Source organism: Arachis ipaensis, chromosome B10 (genome assembly GCF_000816755.2).
Source record: "Arachis ipaensis cultivar K30076 chromosome B10, Araip1.1, whole genome shotgun sequence".
Taxonomy (NCBI): domain Eukaryota; kingdom Viridiplantae; phylum Streptophyta; class Magnoliopsida; order Fabales; family Fabaceae; genus Arachis; species Arachis ipaensis.
The window spans coordinates 124,925,767-124,937,627 of NC_029794.2; the positions used below are offsets into that span (position 1 = coordinate 124,925,767).

At 40.1% G+C, this 11,861-nt stretch overlaps 2 protein-coding genes across 2 annotated transcripts; both read right to left on the reverse strand.

Moving 5' to 3' along the window:
• LOC107621455 lies at window positions 324-2,547 on the reverse strand. The gene is made up of 4 exons (XM_016323477.1): window positions 2,538-2,547; window positions 2,023-2,230; window positions 1,238-1,974; window positions 324-1,147 (listed from the first exon to the last, which is right to left on the reverse strand). Exons 1-4 carry the CDS (start codon window positions 2,545-2,547, stop codon window positions 324-326), a joined length of 1,779 nt encoding a protein of 592 aa, XP_016178963.1.
• On the reverse strand, window positions 8,473-10,701 carry LOC107621454. The gene is made up of 6 exons (XM_016323476.1): window positions 10,418-10,701; window positions 10,114-10,319; window positions 9,968-9,976; window positions 9,464-9,695; window positions 8,700-9,346; window positions 8,473-8,615 (listed from the first exon to the last, which is right to left on the reverse strand). The coding sequence occupies exons 1-6, from the start codon at window positions 10,699-10,701 to the stop codon at window positions 8,473-8,475; spliced, it is 1,521 nt and encodes a 506-aa protein (XP_016178962.1).

The following is an 11,861-nucleotide window of genomic DNA, read 5'->3' on the forward strand; positions in this document are numbered from 1 at the left end:
GATGATATGCAAGAAGGACATGTATGTCATTAAAAACTAGGTTGTTAACTAGGTTGTTACTATTTACTGTTGACTTAGATTGTTGTTACTATTTAATATTGACTAGGTTAATATTAAGGGACATTGTATGGATCAATTGTGTTACTTAGATTGTTGTTGCGTTGCTATTTTAATTTGATTGTATGGATCGATTTTGTTATTCATGGTGTGATGACTATGTAGGTTTGAAATGAATACATATAGCAATAACTTCCTTACAATATATCGAACTGCCAAAGTCATACAGCAACGCAAATTCAGATAAAATGTAACAATAGTAACTTCTACTCTCCGGGTGCCCTCGTACTTGGACCACCTCGATGTTGACATCTACTCTGGCTGTGTCCCTCGACACTACATTGCTTGCATCTCCTAGGACCACGCAACATGCTAGTGTCCATCTCATTCAAGAAGCGGGTCATCTTAGGCCGACCTTTGGTTACCCGTCTGAGAAACGGATTGCCAATGAATCGAGGTCCATGATAAGCAGGCCACGTTGTAGGATTTCCCTGTGGTCTAAACCTAGCCCTGTATACTCTTCGAACTTGGTCCATCTTGTATACGTCATGAACGTACACTTGCCAATCCAATCGCTGATTTGCACAGCAAGCTAGAACATGTCGACACAGAATTCGGTCAACCTGGAATTCACCACAGTCGCACCGTTGTTGGCGTAGGTCAACTGCATACTCAACCCCACTAGGCATCTCACGTACTTCAAAGACTTCATGTTCTCTATCAAAATAGCTTACATGTATGTTTTCCGATGCTCGCTGGTTTGCATGCAGCTTGGAGGTCACCATCTCAGAGAACATATATCCAGCATTAATTCGAGCCTCAGCCTCGGTTCTTTTCCTAGTGAATAACTCATTCAGTCTGTAAAATGTAGCCTTAACAAGCGCAGTGATCGGCAGATTGCGTGCACCCTTCAGAACGGAGTTGATGCACTCCACAAGATTGGTAGTCATATGTCCCCATCTGTATCCACCATCGAATGCCAAAGCATCCTGCTCACGTGGGATGCGGTCAAGCCAGTTGGTGTAGGACTCACCCCGTTCTTTTAACCGTTCGTAGCGCATCTGGTACTCCCGTATCATCCTCGAATATCCTACAATAAAAAACAATCACCAATGAATCACATTCTATCGAGCCGTATTTACTTAGTAAACAGTGGAGTAGAGCTTGTACTTAAACTTACCGATATTGACGATGAGCTTCTGCAAGTAAGGTGCCTTGAACTTCCTCAAGAAGTTCGACTCAATATGCCAGATACAGAACATATGGAAAGCTCTAGGAGGAGACCAAGCCCCATTACTCCGATCAATAGCTGACCTGATAGAATCGTGTCGATCAGAGATAAGACCGACACCATCACGTGTCACCACATGTTGACGCAAGTTACTTAGAAAAAAGTACCATGCATCAGAAGTCTCCCCCTCCACTATGGCAAATGCAACAAGCACGATGTTGTTATTACCATCTTGTGAGACTGCAACCAACAAACAACCCTTGTATTTACCATACAAATGTGTCTCGTCCACCTGCGCTACTGGCTTGCAATGTCTGAAGGCCTTAATACAAGGGTAATAACTCCAGAAGACTCTATGTAGCACACAGATATCAAGAACCAAGTCATCCCCCTGGTACGCAGGCATTTTTTCAAAGTGAACCACTGCTGACGGCTCCTTGTGACACATGGTCTCAAACCATATGGGCAAAGCTTCATACGATGCCTCCCAACCTCCGAAAATTGACTCAACCGCCTTCTGCTTTGCTAACCAAGCTTTCCGATAGCTGATGATGTAGTTAAACTTTGACTGGACTTCCGCAATGACTGATTTCACCTTCAAAGATGGGTCAACCTCTACCAACGGCTTAATTGCTTCTGCAACTGTCTTGGAATCCAGTTTCAAATGATCTTGAGAAATTCTCGACCTGGTACAAGTGTGAGTACCATTGTACCTCCTTATCTCCTAGCAGTACTTCATCTGCATTTTCGTAACCCTGATCAGCCAATCACAACCTTTGCCATATTGTGTACATTTAACATAGAATGTCGTCAGTTCCGACTCATAAACCCGATAGTCTACACCTCTACGGATGGTATAGTCTTTCATTGCCTTGATTACTTCCTCCCTTGAACTGAATTCCATCCCCACCGTAAATTCACCGTCGGCCACAACAAGTAGCTCTGCCACAATCACACCGCAAGATATATATTTTCATAAATAATCATTAAATATATATATATATATATATATATATATATATCTTAACAATTAAAATCTCTCTATACATTATACGTAATAAATCAATTTTTATGTATACAGTAATAAATCATTTATCATATAAACAATTGATAAATACAATTTACCATGTATCATTATAATAGTCTTTACATTCACTATTCTATCTACATAAGAACTAGTAAATATAACTCACAATAAAGAACAATTAATTAATAAAGTAATCAAATGGTATGGTCATAAACGACATACCTGCATTCATATACTACGAAAATTCCGGTGCATTCATCGCTTCCAAGTCCAACGACTGCATGAAAGAAGGCTCCTGAAACGGCACCGAGTTTGCTAGTGCATTAGCAACCTCTGCCACATCTGCGTTCATGGTGCCATCAGCTCCCTCTTCGTCTTCACCTGGACCAACGATCTCATAGTTACTTTCAAAATCCTCCTCGTTGTCACTATCAAAATCTTTCAATTCAATAGTCCGGTCCGCTTGAGATTGCTCGAACTCAATATACAGCTTGATGCACGATATTCGGTGGCAATTCTCCATATACGTTGAAAATATTTCCTGCATACTCGCTTCATCTGTCACATATTTGGTCTGAAAATGAACGAACCCACCAAACACAGGTAAAGGATACCTGTACAAAATACACGATATTCTTCTACATCTTTCTGAATGTATCTTCTCACAAATCACACCTTTCAATTCATCCAGTGACAACGTGAATGGAATAACAACATCTAATGAATTTTCACATACAAATTGAACTCCCTCATATGTTTCTAATAAAATCTGTCCATAACAATAAATTTTTAATACAACTCTATCATCCATAATACTATACTACTTTAAACACTCTTAGTCTTAATAAAATCTAATCTACAGAAATAAAGAAGGATGAGAGAAGAGGAAGAACATCACCTAAATGCAGAGACTCACGGACTGAAGAAGAAGAAGAAATGGGGGTTCTGGGTACAATCTTGGTTTATGTACGCATGACTCACCAAATCGGACGGTCCGACCGGCTGCTCAACGTTCACAATTTTCCACGCATCAGAAATCGCTGCCTCCGATTAATTGCATCCGATTTTCTCCAGCAACAAATCGGTGGGTCTGATTACGGTGCTTCCTGATTAAAATTTTTTTTTTCATCCACAAATTTCTGGGACCGATTTGTGTTCCATTGGATTCAAATAAGTTAAGCCAGCAACAAATCGGTCCGTCCGATTTGATGGAATGCACACCAGCCACACACAAATCGGACCGTCCGATTTGTGTTCCTTTCCCCAGCAATAAATCAGACAATCCGATTTCATTCCCCACCAAACTTCAACATTACGCCGTTACAGCCTTGTAAATCACTCATAATCCCCATAACGCATGGTTACTCACAATAGAAAATCATATAAAAAAAAAAGAGCGTCATACTACCACTTTTTTATTTTACATATTGGGGAGGAGTTGGTGTATAACAAGGTTATGGGTGTCCATGGCGCTTCACGCAGTTGTGACGGCTGCGATGAAGAAATCGGACGGACCAATTTTACCACGGTAATCGGACGGTCCGTTTTCGGGGCTGGGAGGGTACACAAATTGGACCGTCTGATTTGTGCCCCCCAGCCAAGTGTCACGCATGCAAGTGTCCCCCACCAAGTTGTAGCAACACTTTGGTGATTGCTGAACGCCCCCCTCCCCATTCTCTTTCACTTTTAGCAACACCAAGCTCTCTTCTCCTCCAACCCCACCAACTTCTTCCATGGCCCTCCATTCATAAAGCTTTAATGTAAAAAAAATTGGAGCACTCCTTGACAATGCCTAGAAGAAGAAGAAGAATAAAATATGTTAATCGTCCGGAGCTCCACATTGCTAATTATCTTGATCATCCTAACTATGTAAGTTTTTATTTTATTTTAAAAATTTTTATTTTAATTAAAATAATAATTATTATTATGTTAGAGATTAATAATTTATTATGATGATAATGTTAGAAATTAGTGTAGTAATAGTGTTTGAATATTTTAATCTGATTAAAATAATTTTAGAGATTAGTAGTAATGTTAGATTATAATGCAGAAATTAGGGAATTAGTGTAATAATATTATTTAGAAGGAATGATTATAGTACATTATGATAATAATAATAATAATACTGTTATTAAAAATGGAGATATGATAAATAAAATGATATTATAGAATTTATTGGAATAATAATAATAATAATAATAATAATAATAACAATAATAACAACTGATACTGATACTGATGGTTTAATTATTTTTATTAGAATACGGCACTAATAGATCAACGTGTGATAATGATAATGATAATAAATCATTTAATTAGTATTAGTTGTTAGTAATAAATAATTTTTTGGTAGTAATAATATTTATTTATGATTAAGCATTTGTAGGATACTAAAATAAATATTATGATTTAAAAATTATTAAATTAACTATTTTTGTTATAAGTATAACATAAATATTTAATAAAGGATTAATGATTGATTTATTGTTGTATGTATGTTGTTAGAACATAATTGAATAGTTACTTGAGTATTAGTATATAATATAATAGTTATTTATTTAATAGTTATTTTTATTGGTTGTGGTTGTGGATACGTTTTACTGGTTATTTGGTAATGAAAGTTTGAGTTGATAAATTTAGTTTGTTAATTATTTAATATTATGTTTGTGTTTAGGGTTCTCGAATGTTGCAATGTGACCACTACATGCCGCCGGATCGGTACAATCCAATCGTGGAGGGGTCTTTACGGGACACAAGCTTTTATCATGTTTCACATATTAGAGTTGTCCAATGTCAGTCGGCATTGGTTAATGCTCTGGTCGAGAGATGGCGCCCTGAAACCCACACGTTCTACTTTCCGGTTGGTGAGTGTGCCGTGACACTGGAGGATGTGGCGTTAATTCTTGGTCTTCCAACAAATGATTTACCAGTTACGAGACCGACACTGAGCAGTTATGAGGCTTTAGAGGCTGAATGCTTGGATCAGTTTGGTGTTGCACTTATGAACGCAGACTGCAGGGGAAGTTTCATCAAGTTGGTTTGGTTTTGAGCATTGAAAGATCGATTAGTGTTGGTTGATGATATCCAGATTCAGAGGTACGTGAAGTGCCACATAATGTTATTGTTTGGGACCGTTATGTTTGGAGATAAGTCTGCAGCAGGGGTGCACTGAAAGTTTCTGCCGTTACTCCGTAACTTTGCCGGGATCATACAGTTCAGTTGGGGATCGGCCTGCCTGGCACACCTGTATAGATCGTTGTGTAGAGCAACTCGTGTCGACTGTAAGGAGATTGATGGTCCGCTGACACTGTTGCTTGCCTGGGCTTGGACCCATCTACCATTCATTGCGCCGATTCGAAGCAATCCTCGAATCTTTCCGATTGCAAATAGGTAAATTTAATTACTAAACGCTTTGAAATAGTGTATTTTAAATTGTATCCATAAATGTAAGTTAGCGAATCGCTTGATGTCAGGTGGCATAACTGGGAACGTGAGAATCAGCCTTACAGATTTCGTACCCTTGAGAACTATAGGAGAGAACTGGATGTTCTGCAAGAAGGATAGGTTTGTTGTAATAAATAAGTAGTTCTTTTCGTTTAGTCGTGTTATTATTCTGTGTGTAATCCTCGTTTACTTGCATAATGTGTGCAGTTTGTTTGGGAGCCTTGTGCAATTGGAAGAACTGATCCGGACGTGATTCCTCCTGACATCCGTCAGCATTCTGCTATTTGAAGTGCCACAGTTCCACTTATATCTTTTGAATGTATTGAGTGGCATGCATCTGATAGACTGAGGAGAAAATTTGGCTTGACTCAGGGCGTTCCTAATCAGGAGCGAGACCTAGGTGAAGCACACGGCGAAGTTCTGACAGGTTCGAAGAATCAAGATTGGTCTGGAACCCACTCATTCTGGGTTATGCATTGGACGAACCGGTATAGTCATGTTCTTGTCAATGACACGGTGCCCTCACAGCATCAGGCAGATATCTACTTGCATTGGTACCGAGGTACATATGATGACCACTTGCATCTGTCACAGATCGAACCGCAAGAGAATCAGCACGGTGATCCTATGCATAATCAGGAGAACCAACAAGTACAATCACCGCCACCACCATCACCACCGCAACCACCACCGCCCCCCTCACAAACACAGGCACAACAAGAGCGTGAGCAGTTCACTCCATACATTCCTGACACGCATTATGCGGATTACTTGACTCCACCAGTATATCAGCAGTACTGGAGTGTCCCGCACCAAGAATCAGGTGAACAGGGTTTGTTTAGCCAGCTACTTGGTTTCATGGCTCCTGTGCCAGGTTACTCATATCCAACTTACAGAGACATTCCCACCGACCAGATGGCCCAACCGAGTGGGATTGCTCCAGGTAGATTGTCATTGGATACGAGACCTCGACAGCTCACTTCCTCTGGTACTTCCGGAGGTAGACTTTCTGTTGACTCTAGTATGAGTGATGATGCCACGAGGGGTATCATACAGAGCGGAATTGATCGTCGTGTTCCAATGAATCTCATTCTAGAAAGCTACCAGCTAGTTGATGAGGGCAATAATGACTTCCTGGTTGACCATCCACATGGGGATGAGGTTGCGGATGAGGATGATGATGAGGATGAGGACGACAATGAGGATGAGGCGGATGGTGAGGATGAGGATGATGCATCTGATGGTCCGGATGATGATTCAGCGCCTACTGCAGGTAAAACAATTTGTTGGTCATTGATTATTTGACTTGATTATTGATTATTCGAGTTGATTATTGAATTATTGATTATTCGAACATGGTTATTGATTATTGATTATTCGAGTTGTTTGTTGAATTAGTTGGTTATTGATTAGTTGATTTGATTAGTTGGTTATCGAATGTTTTCATAGGTACAACCACTAGCGAAAAAGGAAAAGGATACAACCTTAGAGCTGACCCCCCTCGGCAGAGCGCTAGTCGGTATACCCCATCCGCTTTTAAGAAGGTTGCAAAGAAATGCAAGAAATTAGTCAAAGATGTAAAATGGGCGATGAGAAAATGATGTTGGACTTACTTATGTATCTTGTCGTGGAGTTATTTATATAGCATGTGTTGGACTTATTTATGTATCATGTCTTGGACTTATTTATGTAGCATGTTGGACTTATTTATGTAGAATGTGTTGGACTTATTCATGGAAATGGTTCAATTTAGTAGAATGTTTGAGATTTGGAAATGGTTGAGAACAGGTTTGAGAAATGTTTGGATGGGACCCGAATAGGGTGGCAAAGTCCGAGTTTTAGAGGAGATACTGCCGAAATTTTATAAAAATTGAAAGTTTTGTTTGAAGTAAATATTTAAAAATTGAAATTTTATGTCTTGAACTGGAATTGTTAATCACGTCATACAATAACGTCACATAAACAAGTCAGACAATATATAAAATATTCAAAGTCATACACTAAATTGAGTGACCGATATGGCCGGAGCTCTATTGGGTGGTCGCACCCGGATTACTTGGACCACCACGTTGACGAAATCTACTACGGCTGTGGCCCTCGGCCCCGCATTGCTTACATCGCCTAGGACCACGCAACATCCGTGTGTCCATCTCATTCAAGAAACGGGTCATCCTTGGCCGACCTTTGGATCCCCGTCTAAGGAATGGATTACCTACGAATCGAGGTCCATGATAAACAGGCCATGTTGTTGGATTCCCGAGTGGCCTAAACCTAGCCCTGTACACTCGTCGAACTTGGTCCATCTTGTAGACATCATGTACATACAGTTGCCAATCAAGACGTTGGTTTGCACAACAAGCAAATACATGTCGACACGGAAGCCGGTCAACTTGGAACTCACCACAGTCACACCGTTGTTGACGGAGGTCCACTGCATACTCCACACCACTAGGACACTCACGCACTTCGAATACCTCATTCTGTCGGTCAAACCAACTAACTTGGATGTTACCTGCTGCCCGCTGATTTGCATGCAGTTTGGAGGTTACAAGCTTAGAGAACATATGTCCTGCATTAATTCGAGCCTCAGCCTCGGCTCTTTTCCGGGTGAACAATTCATTAAGCCTGTAAAACGTTGCCTTAACAAGTGCAGTGACTGGAAGATTGCGAGCCCCTTTCAGTACCGAGTTGATGCATTCCACTAGATTAGTTGTCATATGACCCCATCGATACTCCCATCAAATGCTAAAGCATACTGCTCACGCGGAATTCGATCCAACCAGTTGGTATAAGCCTCACCCCTCTCACGTAAACGCTGATAACACGTCTCGTACTCGCGAACTGTTCGCGAGTAACCTGTCACATAAAAAAGGACCCACTATAAAAAACGTTTATTATAATAACTGAGTTCAGGAGTAAATGTAATCGTAACTATCATACCGATGTTGATGATAAGCTTCTGCAGATACGGAGCCTTGAATTTCCTCAGAAAGTTGGACTCTATGTGTCTGATGCAAAACATGTGGAATGCTCTGGGAGGAGACCAAGCTCCGTTACTACGAGCAATAGCAGACCTAATGGAATCGTGCCGATCGGGGATAAGGCCCACACCGTCACGTGTCACAACATGCTGTCGCAAGTTACTCAGAAAAAAGTGCCATGCCTCAGATGTCTCTCCCTCAACTATCGCAAATGCAATCGGCACGATGTTGTTGTTGCTATCCTGTGAGACTGCAACCAACAAACAACCCTTGTATTTTCCATACAAATGAGTTCCGTCTACCTGCACTATTGGCTTGCAATGTCTGAAGGCTCTAATACAAGGGTAATAACTCCAGAAGACTCGGTGTAGTACACGAATATTAGGAACCAAGTCAACTCCCTGGTACGCAGGCATTGTTTCAAAATGAACAACTGCGGATGGCTCCTTGTGACACATGGCCTCAAACCATATCGGCAAGGCTTCGTACGAAACTTCCCACCCTCCGAAAATTGACTCCACTGCCTTCTGTTTTGCCAACCATGCTTTGCGATAACTAATGGTGTATTTAAACTTTGACTGTACTTCCGCAATCACTGATTTCACCCTAATAGACGGGTCAACTTCTACCAATGGCTTTATTACTTATGCAACTGTGTTGGAATCCAGCTTCGAATGATCTTGAGAAATTGTGGCCCTAGTATAGGTGTGACTACCATTGTACCTCCTTATCTCCCAACAGAACTTTCTGGACATTTTGCTCACCCTGATCAGCCAATCACATCCTGCACCATACTGGGTGCATTTAGCATAGAATGTCGTTGGTTCTGACTCATGCACCCGATAGTCTACACCTCTGCGGATTGTATAATCTTTCATCGCCTTAATTACTGCCTCTCTAGAACTGAATTCCATTCCCACAGTAAATTCACCATCTGGCATAAGGGGAAGCTCTGCTGCAATAACGTCACAAATTTTAGAGTTGTCAGAACTAATAATCTAATAAACTAATAAGCACAGAACAATGGAAAACGTACTTCTCAAAACCGAACCGGTGATCGAACCGGTCAGATCACTGGTTTAACTGATCTACCCGGTCCTATGTAATTAAAAAATAAAGCACAGTAAAAAATTTTCACTAACAGTTCAACAATTTTCGTTGCCTTCTGCGGTCTCACAATGGGACCGGACCGGTCTAAGATTCAGTTTACCAGTTTGTCGGACAAACCTGACAAACCTGTAATTAAACGTTAAACAGTTACTAATTACATGCTATATTTTGCCTATTTACCCTTGTCTTAACTATTTGTCCTAAACTCAAAACCCATGCACAAATCATACTATCACAAATCTTAATTTAAATTAATGGTGCACCTGCATTTACATATTGAGGAAACTCCAGTGCATGCATGGCCTCCAAATCCAACGACCGCATGAAACTCGGCTCCACAAACGGCTGCTGATTTGCTAGTGCATTTGCCACATCCGCCACATCTGCCACCATAGCCTCGTCAGCTTGATCTTCGTCTACACCTGGATCAACAACCTCGTAGTTACTTTCGAACTCTTCTTCACTATCACTGTTGTAATCTTCCAATTCAATATCTCGGTCCGCTCAGATTGCTCGAACTCGATATACAATTCGATAAACGATATTCGCGACCGACTTTCAAGATACACTGAAAACATTTCTTGCATGCTCGCTTCGTCGGTCATGTATTTCGTTTGGAATTGCACGAACCCACCAAAGACAGATATAGGATATCTGTACAGAATACACGACACTCTCCTAAATATTTGAGAATCCATCTTCTCACAAATGACACCTTTTAATTCTTCAAATGACAGTGTGAATGGAATAATAATATCTAACAGATTATCACACACAAATTTCACTCCTTCTGATGTTTGTAATAAAATATGGCCATGATAATACACTTTTAATCTTACTCTATCATCCATGATAATAGAGAAGAAGAGATCTACAAATAAAGAAGAAGAGATCTGTAGAGAAGAGATTTAGAGAGTTGTAGCACCGAAGAAGAAGAAGAATGAAATGAGCTGCTCAGATTGGGTGGGTACATCTATATATATATATATATATATCACACTCAAATCGGACCATCCGACCGCATGCATGGCCATTCGAAATTTTTAGAACTAAAAAATCGGACGGTCCGATTACTAGACAGCCCGCCCAAAAAATTTTTGAAACCCAGAAATCGCTGGGTCCGATTTGAGTGCTCTACAATTTTTTTAAATGCAGCCCTCAAATCGGTAGGTCCGATTTCCTTGGGCAAAAAATAAAAACCCTCTGCATGCTACAAATCGCATGGTCCGACTTTCATGCATGCAACATCACCACGCACAAATCGGACGGTCCGATTTGTGCCTCCTCAATTCTGCAAGAAATCAGACCGTCTGATTTTTTTTCGTCAACTAACCGCCGTCACACACTTGTTAAACACCTCTAAACTCCATAAACGAACGTTACACCAAACCTTGGATCATATTCGAAAAAATTAGCCTCATACTACATACCAGATTTATTAATTACACCAAATTCTCACATTATATTTGTTCGAACGTTTATGATTAGACTGAAAGTTATAATACTTTTTATTCAAGATGGATTTCATTTTATCTAACCTCACTTGATGATATGACAGGATTTTGACCTAATCCGAGTAAATGCTCACCTCCAATTAATATCCCTCTCTTTTACTGTTTGTTGGCAATGGGATATCAATACTTGTGTATTGCTTGCAAATTGAATTAAATTTTACTATTTGTTGGTTCAAATTTTATTATTAAACCAAAATATTAAGACATTAAAATTATTTTTCTTTAAATTCAATCGGTCATTATCAAATACTATTATCTGGTTGGATTTGATTTGACTAGGACTCTATCACCTCAACTCTTTCTTCGTTTTTGGTCGTGTATCACCTCAACTCTTTAGTCTGAACTTTGAACTCTTTTTATTGGCTATTGCCATTGTTATATTTTGTCCTTTGCAATCCTTTTTTCACGTGGGCTAGGCCCCAAGTTTGCACATCAAAACGTATTGGTCCTCTCATCTCCGCTTTATCATTTTTATATTCTTCCCTCTAGTAGACAAA